The sequence below is a fragment of the Pinus tabuliformis genome, chromosome 7 (assembly GCF_031772625.1).
Source record: "Pinus tabuliformis cultivar Carrire ecotype Pingquan chromosome 7, CPIR1, whole genome shotgun sequence".
In the NCBI taxonomy this organism is placed as follows: Eukaryota; Viridiplantae; Streptophyta; class Pinopsida; order Pinales; family Pinaceae; genus Pinus; species Pinus tabuliformis.
In genome coordinates, this window is record NC_142293.1 from 1,202,339,432 (window position 1) to 1,202,356,637 (window position 17,206).

At 43.2% G+C, this 17,206-nt stretch overlaps 1 protein-coding gene across 3 annotated transcripts in view; it reads left to right on the top strand.

Moving 5' to 3' along the window:
• Positions 1-17,206, top strand: part of LOC149251726 (ATP citrate lyase (ACL) family protein) — a 330,905-nt gene that overhangs the window by 86,210 nt on the left and 227,489 nt on the right. For all 3 annotated transcript variants that reach the window (XM_089459549.1, XM_089459548.1, XM_089459550.1), the window contains exon 3: positions 13,489-13,600. In XM_089459549.1, the coding sequence (XP_089315675.1) occupies positions 13,489-13,600 (112 nt within the window). The remainder of the gene's footprint in view (positions 1-13,488; positions 13,601-17,206) is intronic.

Below are 17,206 nucleotides of genomic sequence, written 5' to 3' on the forward strand. Positions count from 1 at the left end.
CGTGTCGAGTCATGTCATGAGTTATCTCGGTCACATCACTACTATGGGCCACACTGTTGTAATCAATGTAATGTAATGTGGAAGTCCAAGAGACCCACATGTAAATTTGAAGAGTCATGTAAAGTTGAAGAGTCATGTAAATCAAACAGTCATGAGGGACGCCGAACAATCACAAGGGCCAGTTTTACCCTTGGCTATAAATACCCCTCATTTGTACATGCAAAAGACTTTTCACCTTGGCTCCTCCCACATAGGCTTGAGAGTCTGTAGTCTTTTCTTTAAGGAGCGAGCAGTAGCTCCATCGTCCTGCTATTGAGGTTAGTGATGTATGGTGTACCGATGTGTCTTGGAACTTTCGCTTAATCCAGAAGCCTGATAACATGCCAACATGTTTTCACACATGTATTGTATTTGTTTGTAAGACTATTCTTTGGACACTTGTAATGCATGTTGCTTTAACCCGTGTTAAAACAATTGAACTATTTTGGTTGTTCTAATACATATGCTTACGAAAATGTTTTGTATAAGTTGTTAACGATGTCTTGCATGTGTGGGCTAACCCGCCGGACACTGGACAAAACCATTCCCATAAACTTGTTATAACGACCATCACATTCGTGTGGACTACTCTGCTGGGTGTTGTACATGCTATCCGTTCAGTGTGTGTTTGTGACTGCCGCATCCGTGTGGACTACTCCGTCGGAAGTTGCACATGTCCTGTTGTGTTGGGTGTCTCTCACAGAGTTGGGACCATTGCCTTTCGATTTGAGACTCACTTCCACCCTCTCCCTTTGCGTTGAAAGAGCCTTGTCACAAGTAATACTAAGCACTCACTAGGCATGCGAACCTCGCTGTTCGAAGACAAAGCATACCGCTCTCATGTGTTGACAAGCAAGAGCTAAGGCAAACCTTTAAGATAATGGCAACTGGGCCATTCGTATCGGATGGCACTCTTACACCAAACAGTGTGAGGTCTAGTTGGGACTTCATACCGGAGAGATCCCCTGAATGTTGGCGGGTCCAGCAACGTCAACATTATTGGTGCTAGAAGGAGGGCCGCTAGTTGTTTATGCCTGAATGTCCTCTTAGCCCCTCTCATCAATCATCTGGTCAAGGCAGTAACTCGCACTCCCTCTCAGCGACGCACAACTATAAAGTTGGTTACTCGTCACCACCTAGACGTGAACACGAAATTTTGTATCAGCGCCTCCTCTCTGTCCGTCCCATCACCCGTTAGTTCGCGAAAGCAGTCACACTGATCCCAGGAATACAACATCTTCCATATGCATCAAGGAAGCCAAAAGCCACTCCACAGGAGTTGTTGTATCATAAGTGGAAGAAGCAGTTCTTGCCACGCTCGAAGGTCTGGCAAAAGCTGTTAAGAACGGAGAGGAACCTGCAGTCTTCCAACAAGGAGAACGAGACCCCCTCGTGATCTTGGGCTCAGATTCCGGTACAGGAGGCGGAGGGGAAGGAAGCAAAGGTGGCGGAGGCGAACCAACAGACTTAGAGCCGGAACCGACATATTCTGAAGAAGACGAGGAGGACGAAGAAGAAGAAGACATGGCTAACCAAAAATTGGAATGGATGACTCAGGGACCGTTGGCTCTCTTGGGTGCCTTGCACAGGATGCCAAAGCATTAGGAGAGAATGCTCACAAAGTATGACCCTGGCAAAGCGGTGAAGGCAGAAGATCACTTGGACAACTTCTACCTACTGCTGCAGACACTCGAGGTACGGTACAACGACATTGCATGCACACTGTTCCCATGTACCTTGGATGGCCGCGCAACAGTATGGTATCATAGCCTTCCTGTCAACTCCATCCATAACTGATGTATGTTCAAACACATTTATATGGAAAAATTTGCTGATGACAAGACCCCAGCCATGTTGCTCAAAGAGTTGGCCAGCTTGAAGATGGAGCTGAAAGAAAAGGTAAAGGATTTCAATTAGAGCTTTTTGCGCATATTGAACAAGTTTGCAGCGGACACGAAACCTCATGACTCCATCACTGTCGATTACTACACGTCCGCACTGCCAACCAACATTGCGCAGTTCGTCAAGCGAGCTGTGAAACCAACATTACTAGAAAACTGTGAAGAGGCAATCACTGTAGAAAAGGACCTGCGCGCGATTGGAGTCATCAAGGATGACGAACCAACGAAGGACTCCAGAGATGCGAGCAGGAAGCCCCAGGCTGCGGCGAGCAAGGGTAAAGACAAGGAAGCAAGTGATATTGAAACCCTTACTCATCTTGTCAAGAACTTGACAACAGAAGTGTCTGAGCTCAAACAACGAACAATTGACACATCTGCGAGCAGATGATTGCCTAGACAAAGACAAGGAAGCATGTCATCAGGCAGCAATCACTTCCTGCTAAAACTGCGCAGAGCTCCAGCTCAGTGTTCTAGTTAGAACAGTGCACGAACAACGAATTTTGCTCATTTCATGAAGATAAGCACCCGAAAGGGTCTTGTTCGGATTGGAAATGAGTTGCAGGCTCAGTATGCGACCATATGCCAAACGTAGTGAGCAGTTCGCAGGGCCAATCGGGAGACACAGACGATGACGAAGATGTTGCACCTGATGAGACATCAAGCACTGGGCAGGTGATCAACATGTATCAGTGCTTGCGAGCAGCGCAAAAGACAAACACCGAGAAGCAACCCCAAAAGCAAAATGGTCGATACAATCTCAGAAGTCAAGGGGCTCCCCCTACAATTGGGGAAATGCAACAAAGGCTTGAACTGCTGGGGAAGTTTAATCCACCAGCCATCCAAAAGCAGAAAACACAAAGGAAGCCCGTGAAGGCACTGGCGGATAAGAGTACGTCCATGAGCAACAAACTGCAGAACACTCTGCCGTACAACACGAACACAAGTCTGACCCTGGACATCTCGGTGAGTATACCCGCTCAGGATTACAACATTGTGGATGACATGAAGAAAACTCGCGCAAACATCAGTTTGTTTGAGATGGCTAAGATTCAGAGTTAGCGAGATATTCTGCTGCGCGCAATGGGGCAGACATATACGGACAACGCAACCTCTACCAGCAAGGGAACAAACACATCTCCCGGTTCACTCACAAATGTGCTTAACACACTCCGGATGGAAGAAGCGAACTCTGCTTGCCCTCCATTCCTGATTTCATTTGAAATTTTTAACTGCAATGTTCACAACTGTTTGGTTGATTCTGGTGCATTAGCGAACATCGTGCCGCTTTCCAGTGCCAAGAAGATCAATGCGCAATGGAGCAAGACATCCATGCAGATCATCCAACTCGATTGGGCATGCGTACCAGCCATTGGTGAACTTCGGATGTGATCAGCTGACTATCTCATGACGATCGAGTTCATCAGTTGGTCTAGCAAGTTAAACGGATATTTTGCTACTGTCTGGTCACACATGTGGCTTCCATATCAGGGCAAAAGCAACCAAATCTGGGTGCTATTCGAGAGATACATGAGGCATAACTTCACTCCCATCAATGGCAAGAACGAGCCGTTGGCCTTTGCAGAGCTCATGTTCAGCCACTGCCTCTTGGAAACAACGCTAGGGTGTTATCTCGCACAACCAGCGCCAACCCCATTAGACATGCAGTTGGGTCTCCTTCCTTGCCCTACTGAAGGAAATGAAACTTGTACAGTGCATTGTAACACTAGTAGCAGTAGCAGTAGCAACAATAGTAGTAGTGCAAATGCGTCGAATGGTCTGTGTTGTTGTGGACCATGTGCTTTGACGGATCAAAGACACATGATGGCTCTAGAGCCAGGTGTGTCTTGATCGACCCAAAACACAGGAAACACTTGATTTCAAGCCGCTTGGAGTTCGAGTGCACGAACAACACTGCTGAATATGAATCACTCGTGTTGGGCTTGCAAAAAGCCATTAGCCTCAACGTTGTCGCGCTCAAAGTGGTAGGTGATTCGGAAATAGTGGTATGGCAGGGACGTAACACCATACACTGTTTATCACCTCATCTAAAAAGTTACCAGCAAGAGGTATCGTGACTGATCTCTAACTTCCAAGAATTTAATATCACTGCTGTGCCAAGAACACATAATGCAGCTGGCATTGCTTTAGCAAACGCAGCATCTAGTATGTCATCGCTCAGGGATAGATTTACTGTTGAAATTTTATACAAGCCTTCTATCCCTGATAACATAACTAATCTACGTGTTTTTGATGATGATCAACAGATACCGCATTTCATGGCGATTGACGAATACGAGCACGAGCAGTACCTGCAAGCTGGGGTTGATGACAAGAAAGGAAACCTCATCCCCAAGGGTGTGGTATCTTTGGAAAAGCTCTGTGATTTGCAGAACCGCTTTCAGGGGCCAAGGAACAACAAAACCCACAGCTCCACCATGACGCACGAACAAATAAACTTGGGAACATAACAAGATCCTAAGATCGTCAATCTCGGTACGTGCTGCATGCAGCAACAGCGGCAAGCCTTTGTTCGCTTGTTCAAACACTATCGGGATGTGTTCGTGTGGACATATGATGATTTGGAAACATACGACATGCGAATAATCCAACATGTCATTCCAATCAAAGAAGGGGTCAAAGCCATTTCAACGGAAGCTGAGGAAATTTCATCTGTCACTTGAACCCCTCATACAGAAAGAGCTGACCAAGTTGTTGGATGCACAGATCATATACAGAGTTCGTCATTCCACATGGGTTTCTAACCTTGTTCCTTTATGTAAGAAGTCCGAAAGATCCGCTTGTGCGTTGATTTCAAAAACTTGAACCGCGCCTCGGACAAAGACAATTACCCCGTGTTGTCTATGGAGCATATTTTACAGATAGTATCTAGGGCAGAAATGTTTTCCTTGCTTGACAGGTTTTCAGGATATAATCAGGTCTTGGTAGTGGAACCTGATCGAATCAAAACTACCTTTCGTACTAAGTGGGGTACGTTCGCATACAAACGGATGCTGTTTGGGTTCGTGAATGCAGGCGCAACCTTTCAGCGCGCCATGGATATCGCCTTCTGAGGACTCATTGGATAGAGCGTAGTCGTGTACCTTGTTGATGTGACTGTCTTTTCAAGAAAATGGTCAGACCACATACGCCATCTGAAGAAAATATTTGAGAGATGCCGGAAATACGGGATTTCCTTGAATCCTAAAAAGAGGGGATCTTTGAGGGGAACCTCCTTGGGCACATCATTGGCAAAAGCGGGATCAAGGTTGATCCGGACCAGGTCTGGGCCATTACACAGATCCCTCACCTAGCCAACAAGAAAGCAATGCAATCCTTCTTGGGAAAGATAAACTTCCTTCGGAAGTTCATCTCAGACTATGCGCAGATAGTAAAACCAATGCAAGACATGATCAAGAAGGATGCAGTCTATAGCTGGGGCAAGAGGGAAAAGAATGCATTCACCCGTATCAAGTAGGCTATAGTAGAAGCACCTGCACTTTACAACCCAGATTTCAACAAAGATTTCTTGCTATACACCTTCGCCTTCGACAACTCGCTTGCTGCAGTACTCACTCAGAAGGATGAGTTGAACGACAAACGTCCCATCTCCTTCATGAGCGCAAGCATGCAGGGACCTGAACTCAACTACCCCGCTATTGACAAACAAGCATATGCAGTATACAAGGCGGTGAAACACTTCAGACCCTACTTGCTGAAGAACCATTGCATAGTCTATGTGCCTCACCCAGCAGTCTGCTCACTGCTTGTATAGCAAGAGCTGGGTGAACGATGTGCGAACTGGATGACAGGCTTGCAAGAGTATGATCTTGACATCAAGCCAGTTCACACTGTCAAGGGTCATGGTCTTTGCAGACTCATAGCTGAGGCAGTACACGCACAGGAGGAAGAAGAAGAGCTTGCTGGTTGGGAGCAAGAAATCGAAATGTATGATGTAGAGCAAGCACCACCCACTGCATGCGGAAACTCTTGGTACGAAGATGTGTGCCAGTACCTTGAGCATGGCACCATACCCTCTCACTTCTCCATGAGACAGAAGAGGGCACTGCGCCTTAAAGCTTTAGCCTATCAGTTGGTGCATAGAGTGCTTTACAGAAAGCACAGTAACAAAATCTTGCTCAGGTGCCTGGAGGCACATGAATCAGAGAAGGTTTTGCATGATCTGCATGACGGACCAGCCAGAGGCCACTTCGCGGGAAATACCACTTCGCACAAGGTTATGCGAGCTGTTTCTAATGGCCCACATTGTTCAAGGATGCACATGCCTACGCCCGCAAGTGCCCGGTCTGTCAGTGATGCGCTGATAGAACACGAAGGTTAGCAGCCTCGCTGCACCCTGTTGCAGTGACTGAACCGTTCCAACAATGGGGCCTGGACATCATTGGGGAAATTTTCCCACATTCGTCGAAACAACACCGCTACATCTTGACAGCAACTGATTACTTCACGCGGTGGACAAAAGCAGTTCCGCTCAAGCAAGTGAATGACTAGGAAGTCATCAACTTCCTCCAACAGAACATCATCTCACACTTTGGTGTTCCGGTATCACTTGTGTTTGACAATGCAACTTACTTTTCATTTTTGAAGCTTTATGATTTTGCATTGCAATATGGTATTGTGCTGAAACACTCATCTAACTACTACCCACAGGGAAATGGTCTAGCAGAATCCTCGAATAAAAACCTAATACGCATTATCAAAAAGACCATTTACTCTGAGCAGTGTAACTAGCACTTTGCCTTGACGAATGCCTTATGGGCTGACCGCGTAACTGTTAATTTTAGGTATGTTCTATGCTAAGAGCAAATTTACTTCAATTTTCCATATTAGCTCAATATCAATTCCAGATTAGCAATCACATTTAGCATGATAGTAAAATGCAGATAGAACATAAACATAAATCGCAGAAGACAAGCCGAGACAAGAGGACACAAGATGTGGCGCCAGCCAGGGACAAAACCCAATGTGGGGAAACCCTTGATCAATTCTTCTTATATTCTTCAATAGTTCAGTAGAGAGAGAGAGATAGTACATATACATCAGAAGTCAACATTTTGACTTGTCAAAATAAGAGCAAAGATCTTCTCTAGGAAGATGACACCTGAGGTAGTAGATCTGAACACAGGTGATTCCATCACCATGCTGTACCCATCACTATGCTGCAACATTCATGCTTGAACTTCATCATCACTATGCTGCACCATTCACGTTGCACTATGCTGCACCTGTAATTCTAATTAGAGCATTATATGCAGCCCTAAATTCCCGTGCTATGTGATCTGTAGCTGAAATGATGAGGGCACTAATCTTAGTGGATCAACTCTTAATAAACCCTTGCTATGATGCTATGGCCTATGGCCTAGCACATAGCAATTCTGAAGTAGATGATCAAATACCAAGGAGCAGCTTCAACACTTTCCTTTACAGTAAAGCTGTGACTTCTCAAACAATCCTTAGGACATGATTATACCAACTCCCTTCATCCCATAGTCACCTACAACAAACATGTATTAATACTGTGATAAGATATTTCCTTACATCCACCTTTGCTGTGAACATATCTATTAATGAGTGCTTCTTTAGGACTGCTTCAAGTTGAGCATAAGGACCTCCATTTACAACATTTTAAGGCTTCATCTGAACCATACATAACAACAGATTAGGATCATTAATAGATGCGGATTAGGGCTTCCTTCTAGGTCTCAGTAGAGCCTCCTACATACAACGTAAGAAGCCTCCTCTTGTCTGCGGATAAGGTTTCCTTGACAGCGGTTAGAAGGTGATTTACAAACCTGCGTTTAGGGCTCCTTTAGAGCTTGACTTGACAGCGGACGAAGTGTCCCATAGACTGCGGCTTAGGGAACCCTTTTAGGTTGTGTATTGTAGCTCCCTTGGACAACGTTTAGGGCTAGGGGTCTTCTCTAGCATAGCAACATGATCTCTGTAGCTAAGGCTCTTCCTTACTGCGGCTAGGGTCTCCTTTTAGAACTGCGGCTAGCTGTAAATAAAAACCCTTCTTCCTTTGCGGCTAGGAGCCTCCTTTAGGGCAGCGTAGGTGGTTCTCTTCAATGAGATAATCCTCCTTTAAGACAACGTCCACAAGGCTGGCTTCATTCACTGTAATAGGGCGACGCAGGTGCTTCTAGAAGACCTTTTTCTCCTCCACGTCTAGGGCTCTTCATAGCAGTGTTAGGGCATCATTAGGCTAGCGTATATCCTAGGGCACTCCCTCTAGATCTCTTCTTCATCAAAACCAAAACAAAATGAAGAGAGATCACAAGAGTGTGTAAAAGTGACTTGAAGGCCACCTCTATTTATACTAAAACGTGGAGGACAAGTGGGGGTAATTTGGTTGCTGGCCGACCTTGATGAATTGTCGCATAACACAAATAAATTCATATCTCCATGAATACATGTCAGAATCAGATGATCTTTAGATCAATCCTACACCTCTCGACGAGAGGAATCCAAGAAAAATATCAGCTGCCATAAATAAGAAGACCCACATGGAGTTTGGCCCTAGTTGCCAATTTTAATAGTAATACCCAAACCCTCTCTGAATACTTCACCATACTTCCTGGTTTATGGCAAAGAAGCCATCCTACTGCCAAACATCTACTTGCCTGCGCTTCAGTTGTCCCAAGAATCCCAAGGCAAGTCTTGTCTGCTAGTTCAGAGTAGGATGGATAGACTTCACAAACTACAGGAAGAAAGCAAAAGAAAAATTTACACTCCACCAGAACTGTATCAAGAGATGGTTCGACAAGAAGTCTATAGGGAACACTAACTTCGATGTTGGTGACTTAGTCTTGAAATGGGACAAACCCCATGAAGACAAAGGCAAGCATACAAAGTTCCAGTCCCTGTGGATTGTTCCGTACACTGTCCATGAGAAGATTGGCCCACACACATACCGTCTGCAATCACTTGATGAAAGGATTGACAACCTTCTTGTCAATGACTAAGATCTCAAACCTTATTTTCAGTAAGCTGGGCCTGGGCCCCACACCATGTACATAGTCTGTTTACTGCTTGTTGTTTTACTTTTCTGCTTTGCTTACTATTTTTGTTTCGTTTTGTTTTGTTTGTTTAGTATCATGCTATTTTTGGTTTTGTAAATAAGTGTTGCCCTCTATTGAGTTCTGGCTTTTGAATGAGTATGTGGCTGAGATCTAAAGAGTCTTGTGACACTGCAACACTTGGCTAGTCCTGCATTCGTCTTCTCTGTGCTTGGTTGTAACCTTCGGCCGATGAAGTCTTGACGGAAAATACGAGCCGTTTGCAAGGGAAGCTTGGGTCCAACCATGAACCTGTGTCCACACTAGGAAACCCCATGCCTACACTCAGCCTTCTGCTCTGTGTGTTGAAGCTCATCCAACTAGTAGAAACGGAGAAGGGGAAAATCTAAACAAGCAAATCTATGTCAGAGGTCTTACATGCTTTTCTGAAGGAACAACCTCTTCTGCTCTCAATAAGTCGGGATCCCTCTTCTGCCCCAAAAATAAATAGTGCCTATGCACAATCCTCTTTAAAAAATACAAAGGTGAAAGAAGACAAAGGCTTCTTGCGCAGAGAGGTGAAGCATGCAACTCCACCGAGGTACTGACTAGGCTTGCTGGTTGTGGAGCAATGTGTGTGTTCCTGCGTGACTCCACCGGGGTACTGTCCAGCCCTGCTGGTAGCAAAGCAACACCAGAGATGAAAACCTATACTCTGATTTTTTTAACTCGTGAGCTAAACTACCCTTCCTGATTTCGAAACACTGTGATCAAGTTGAAACTTGTAGTTGTGTTTGACTGAGTTGGCGAAAAGTGAACCATGTTTGTCCATGGGGTAAGTGGGAAAGTCGAAGTAACCCACACAACGATTCAATACTCCTTGAAATACCAAGGCCCTGTGCTATCAATGGACCAAAACAAAGAAGCTAGAGTTCAACTAGTGTGTCGCCAAGTGTTGTAGCGGCTGCAACACCCTCCAAAATTTTGGCCTGCATCTAATTTTGGAGCCTTCCTTGGATTTTTCCTTGATATTTGAAAGTACTCGGGCTCATCCAATGAGCTCTTGTTGAGTCTTTGTACCCTCCTCGCTTGACTGTTCATTGAGTAACGTTTTGCTTGTTGGTCACAATGTCATGCTTGCAGCCATGTTCTGGCTATGCGTAAGGTCCCTCTTCGTGTGTACAAGTTGGATTCGCTATGTAAGCATTTGCTGCACTCGCACACGAAGTTGTATGCACTGTGGCGCAAGCGTTGTCACGGTCGTTCAACGATCTATCACAAGTGTCGCGCTTGTCGCTTGCACCATCGGTCAGTCACACTGAGTGTATGTTGTCTTGATGGTTCAAGGTGTCTTGTCATCAAGTCATGTTGAGTGTGTGTTCGCGAGGTCATGCATGTACGAAGTCACTCGTTCACACACTTGGTCATTTTGTTGAAACTCTGTCGACTAGACCACCCTCCAACAACCAGACCTCCGCTGAGCTGCATTGCACAGTTTCAGCTCTCAATGATCATGTACTGCTGCCCAGAATTGCGCAGAGCTTGAGGCTGCCTCCCAAGCAGTCTGCATTGCGCAATCCTAGAACCGACTCTTCCGACTGTCACCGAGAACAATGCAGAAGTTTCTTAGCAAGCCATCTCATTTTGCGCTGCCTGCAAGCACATCAACCAAGCCTCCAGTTGGTCAACTGGAGAGTTTGATTGGGCAGTGACCCCGGGCCTCGCTCCAAAAAATTGCGCAGAAGCTGCCAAGCATGCCCGCTTCCGCTGACTGAAGAAATTGCGCAGACATGCCAGATAGACAGCCTATGTTCATCACTGCACTGCCCGCAAAAATTGCGCAGTTTTTCTAGTCAGTTACCCTGTCAGCCGATTTGTTGCTCACCCTGAAAATTGCGCAGTTTTCATGAGCTGTTTCCCAGCTGCCCAACATCCCGCTCAGCTCAGAAACTGCGCAGGGATGTCCAACAGGCTAGTCTCCTAGCTCTGTGTAGTTTTTGCCAGTAGCGTCCCGCAGCCCGCTGCCAGCTCCCCAAAAAAATTGCGTAATTTTTTTCAGCAGCCTCTTGCAGCTCGTTGCCAGCGCCCCAGAGAAATTGTGCAGTTTTTTCTACCAGTCTCCCCTTGTTGCCTGCACTGTCTCCCTGAAAAAATTGCGCAGATCTGCCCTCCAGCTGAGCCAGATCCCGCAGACAGTCACTGGTGATTCAGATTGCGCATCTCAGTCTCCCAGTGATCTCCGTGCATTTTTCATGAATAGTGCCCGGATCCTGCATCCTAGCTTGAAATCTGCCTTGCACAGTTGTAGAGCCTTGTCCTCTCTCCTGGTCACTTGCATCCGAAAGAGAACGACAATGCATCATTGTAGACTAGGAGATTTCTGGATTTGATGTCGTCTCGTCATGAGTGATTGCAGATACAGGTACGTGGATGAGACATGGCGCGACGACGAACGAGATGATCAAGGAGCACATGCAAGGAGACTTGTTCGCAAACAAACGAACACATGAAGCATGCCAAAGTACAAGCGAAGGAGCGACATGCGCATACAACATCAAGCGAACACAAAGACCATCGAAGACTCTGCCCACCTTGCCATGCAGAGGTGAAGCTATGATACACCAAGAGCACATCTATCACTCAGCAGCACTGCAGCTCGACGTGCACACCAGCAGCAGCATGAACACACTAGCTCTGTCGTGTCAAGTCATGTCATGAGTCATCTCAGCCACATCACTACTGTGGGCCACACTGTTGTAATCAATGTAATGTAACGTGGAAGTCCAAGAGACCCACATGTAAAGTTGAAGAGTCATGTAAAGTTGAAGAGTCATGTAAGTCAAATAGTGATGAGGGAACTCGAACAATCACAAGGGTTAGTTTTACCCTTGGCTATAGGGGTTAGTGATGTATGGTGTACAAATGTGTCTTGAAACTTTCACTTAATTCAGAAACTTGATAACAGGCCAACACATTTTCACACATGTATTGTATTTGTTTGTAAGACTATTCTTTGGACACTTGTAATGCATGTTGCTTTAACTTGTGTTAAAATAGTTGAACTATTTCGATTGTTCTAATACATATGCTTATGAAAATGTGTTGTATAAGTTGTTAACGCTGTCTTGCCTGTGTGGGCTAACCTGCCGGACACTCGATAGAACCATTCCCATAAACTTGTTATAATGACCGTCGCACTTGTGTGGACTACTCCGCTGGGTGTTGTACATGCTATCCGTTCACTGTGTGTTTGTGACTGCCGCATCCGTGTGGACTACTCCGCTGAAAGTTGCGCATGTCTTGTTGTGTTGTGTGTCTCTGACAGAGTTGGGACTATTCCCTTTCGACTTGAGACTCACTTCTACCCTCTCCCTCTGCCGTGAAAGAACCTTGACACAAGTGACACTAAGCACTCACCAGGCATGCCAACGTTGCTGTTTGAAGACAAAGCAGACCACTCTCATTTGCTGACAAGCAAGAGGTACGACAAACCTTTAAAATAATGGCAACTTGGCCATCGTACCAGATGGGACTCCTACACCAAATGGTGTGAGGTCTAGTTGGGACTTCATATCGGGGAGATCCCCTGAATGTTGGCGGGTCCAACATCGTCAACAAAACCATACGAGCCATTCAACGAACCATACACGAACCTCAGAGATTAGTCAATGAACCATATGAGTCATTACAAAATGTAAAGCAACGAACCTCAGAGATTAGTCAACGAAACATACACGAACCTCAAAGCTAATTGAACTTGCCAAGTGAGCCCTTCGAAGCGTGATACCAAATGAGCCACACGATTGGCTATTTATAGTTGATCGCGCATATGAAGGGACACGTCCCTTAGGGCAGGCCGACTTGAGGCCAACTTATAAATGGAGGGAAATTCTTAAATTAAAATATGCTCATAATAACATTTAAATATATATTGTCACATGTCCTTAATGATGTCACGTCATATGTTAATGGGGGGAGAGTCAAACCAATTTGATCATATTAATAATAATATCTTTCTTTGTTCAATTGAATTCTTCCTTTGACCAATATAAATTCTCTTGGGGTAGATTGGGTTCCTATGGGGAAATTCTTCCCATAGCTGCCCCAATTTTCAACATGCATATGCCTTTATCCTCTACTTTTTTATTCATTCTCATTCAAAGGTTTCTTTCCCATGTGAAGCATGCCTAGAAAATGACTAATGCTTTGAAACAAACTCTTGCTACGGCTTTCAGTCACTATAGCCACTTAGAATACTGCAGTTTTTTATTCTTTTAGTTTCTACAATTATGACTTTACAAGTGTACCTCATTTTCTTTCAAATTCAGTATATTTTTTTTGATTTAGTTTCTCGTGCATTCATAGTTTACTTGAGCACAGTTTTAGGGGTTGTGCTTTTCATGTCATCAATTGTAAAAAAACTGAGTACTTGATCTAGTATGCTCACTTTTTTTTCATTTTTGAAATGTATGGAACCAGAGAAAATGATTAATCATTTGGAGACTAGTTCTGAATAATTAACTTTGGTGTAGGTTGTTGTGAAAAGTCAAATACTTGCTGGTGGTCGAGGATTGGGAACATTTAAAAATGGGTTTGAAGGGGGTGTTCATATTGCCAAAATTGATGAAGTGGAGGACATTGCAGGTAGGCATTCTTTCTTACATTAACTAACTATTGAAATTCACTCTATACATAAGTCATCACTACTATGTTCAATTTAAAGTCTCTTATGTTTTTTGGGTGGTATCCTATTTGATCTTTGCTAGTTTTATCATGAAAAAAATTATGTAAATTCCCGTCGTTGACCAAAAGAAGCATTGAATGGGAATTTTGATTATTTGATTTACAATATCCAGAAGTGCTCGATGCATATCCATGCTAAGGACATAATAGGAATACAAAAATACAAACATCAAAGCATTAAATGATATCTTTTTATAATTCTATAAAAGAAATGTTACCAAGAAGAACACAATCATGACAACTCATTGCTTTCATCCATCACCATACTTTCTACCACAACTTGTCTAAGAATGATATATGGTGAAGAATTTATGGTCAATTGGCACCTGTTGCAATCCTGGGGAGATGAAAGGTGACACTTGAGTAGGGAGATGTTCACTTTCATGTTCAAGGTGTAGCCCCCTTTCTAATGGTTATGTAAAGAAGCAAATAATGTGTTCCTGTGTAGAACTAACAATGGAAAAGACATTGAATGGAATTTGTAGTGAATCATAGAGAGTTTATGTCCTGTAATTTTATTTGAAAGGGCTTGATACTTTTATTGGTAAAGTCTTGTTGTCACCCAAACTGTCACCCCTTAGTGCAAAACTTTCACAAGGGTCTAAGCCTAAGTGTAACTTGGAAGAGTTGTCATCGTCACGTCAACTACTACTTCCCTCACTTTAGATTGGTAACCCAACATAAGGGGGCCTTCCCTAGTGGCAACTAGGTTCCCAAAGACAAGAAGTCTAAGATGGCCAATGTTACTATTCACTTGAATCAACTATGTATGATTTGTGGTTGCTAATCAAGTTGATTCCTTAATAGCCAAGTCCAGATAGGATTTGGTATGTTGATGAGGTAAGATTCAGGTTTGCAAGGTATTTCTTATGTGTAATAACTCCCTTAATTCCGGATGTGAAAACTAGCTAAATTCTGCTATAAACTGCTTTAAAGACGAGTTAATTTAAACCAGCATTCAAGATTATTACAGGAGATTGTTTTATCTTTTAACGTTGTATTAGATATGAAATTGTGTGAATATAAGGCTAAAAAGCTTGTAAATCTGTTGTTTTTTTTTTCACATACTGAACCTAAAAATTAAACTCAATGAACAGCAATGTAAGAAGATCTAGATCATCCTATTTTAATGCAGATTTCTGGGACAGTAACACAGACTTTTGCAAAAATGCAATTTCCAGATTTAAAGTACGGTTATCTACCATGTATCTTAGTTTTGCCAGGGCTGAAAATTTTATTTGTAATCAACAGAAAATTCCAGATCTAGATAAAAAAAAAGAAAAAGAATGGAAAAGCAATTTTGTTTGGCTAGAAGAAGTGACTAGTTCCTAGGTACCAAATTGGGTGTATGGGGTCAACTAAGGCTCTTCATTGAAGCACTAGGTAGACTGAAAGAATGAATAGGGCTGGAGTAATAAAAGTTCAAACCCTAGCTATCTTTTAATGGCATGATTGATTACGTAAATAATAAAGGCGGATCCTAAATAGAGATTGTCACAAACCTTGAGATGGGATCAATTATGCAAGAGCTAACAGAACATACAATCAAGCATTGAATGATATGATCATGGTTAACTATTTCAGTAGCGAATAGCAATTAATTAAGAGAAAGACCCTACCCGTAAAACTACTCAAGGTCTTTCATTTGACCATGACCATACTGTAGAGGCTAGAATGAGGATGGATATCATTGAGGTGACTTGGGAGCCTAGCACATTGTTCCTTGGTGCCAATGCTTGCCCTAGATAGTGCCATGTCATTCCTACATGCCTTGGAACAGTGACATAGACCTCTTTATGGATGTCGTCATGGTGGAGGAGCTGGCGTTTGGAGATGTACCCATGCATTTTGAGGATTTCTTGGACTGAGGAGTACCCTTGGGCCATTCAATCAATTGCTTGATGCATTATTGATCGTTCTTGGAGGATGATGTCATGGAGGAGAGCATTTATTTGCACACGTGTGGGCTATTCTTGGCATTTTATTATGTTTTAGAGCTATCTCAAGGCCGGCTTGTGACTTTGACCTAGTTAAATGATAAAGTAAATTTTTTTAGAGCTTTTACTTGTAAACTAATGAAAAAATATTTGGTTGGCCTCATATAAATACAGGGAAGTCTTTCATTTATTCATCATCATCATTCATCATCTTCAAAAAGTGCGCATTTGGATATTTCTCTCTTTCTACTTGGACACAATGTGATTTTTATGCAGAAAATTTTGTTTATGCTGTAGCCCACCCAGTTTCAAGTTTTTGCATGGTTTAATGCCCAAAACCCATCATAAACACATGACTGATATAAGATTAAATTTGCATTTAACTTGAAACAAAGAATTACTCTACTCTTTTTCACTTTTCTGCTGATAGAGAGAAGATATACAAGCAAACACACTAAGAAAATGAACACAATATTTTTGGTTTACGACCTTGGAAAAACCCACAAGGGGAAAACCAGTCTTCAAGGAGTTTTTAGATTGTTCTTAAGGAATTTAATACAAAGAGAAAATCAAACATATCTCCCTTTAGCATGAAGAAGTCACTGCCATATGTACATAGAAAATTGAGCCTTCTCTCAGTCATAAACTCTGACTGATATAGCCTTGTATTCTGTGCATTAATTCACTGACTGTGACTGGAAATAGATGTCAAACTGAGCAGAGATATTCTGGAAATTTCTGCCACCAATTTTGACTACAAACTGCCTTGAAATGTGCACTGGAGGATGCCTGAAATCTGCACTGAAAGGAAGCTCCTCTCTCGGCCTTCTTACAACTCAGAACTCGGCCTGAACTCTTGCTAACTCGGCCTGGGAATCACCACTGTTTTTGGCCTGAACTTGGCCTATACACCACCCAGAATTTTAGGCCTGAATTCGGCCTGGAAACAATTAAAAACTTGCCTGAAACCCCTGCAAAAACTGCCTGGAACAGCTGCCCAAAATTTTTGGGACTTGAGCCTAGAATCTCGGGATTCGTGCCTGGGTATCAGCTGAGAATTTCAGACTCCTCCTCCTGCTGTTCAAACTCCTCCTTTGGCTGCAATCTTGCTTCCTTGCTCTCTCTTTGCTCTCCTTGCACTCTTCTCAATGGCTCACATGAGAATGAATGAGAGTAATAGCTTCTTTTTTCTGTTTTGTCTTCATTTAGTGAGGATAACCCTAACCCTTAGATTTAATGGCTGAGATTAAATCTCAGCTCATTAGATCAAGGGAGGAGATCATTCCCTCTCTTGATCCCTTCCTTCATGTGGTCCCCGTTAATTAATGAGTCTCCTAGTACTTTTTAATGTTTTGTACCATGTACATTTTTTTTCTTTTCATAAAGTCACTTTTAAAACATAAAAGTCACTTTAATAATGTAAGTGTACTTAGTACTTTTCGCATAAACTCACTCTTAAAACACATGTGACTTAAATAAATTAAAGTACAAGGTACATCTCCCATAAAAAGTACTTTATCTCCTTGACATTAATAAAACACGTAATGCCACTAGACAAAAGGGTCATTAA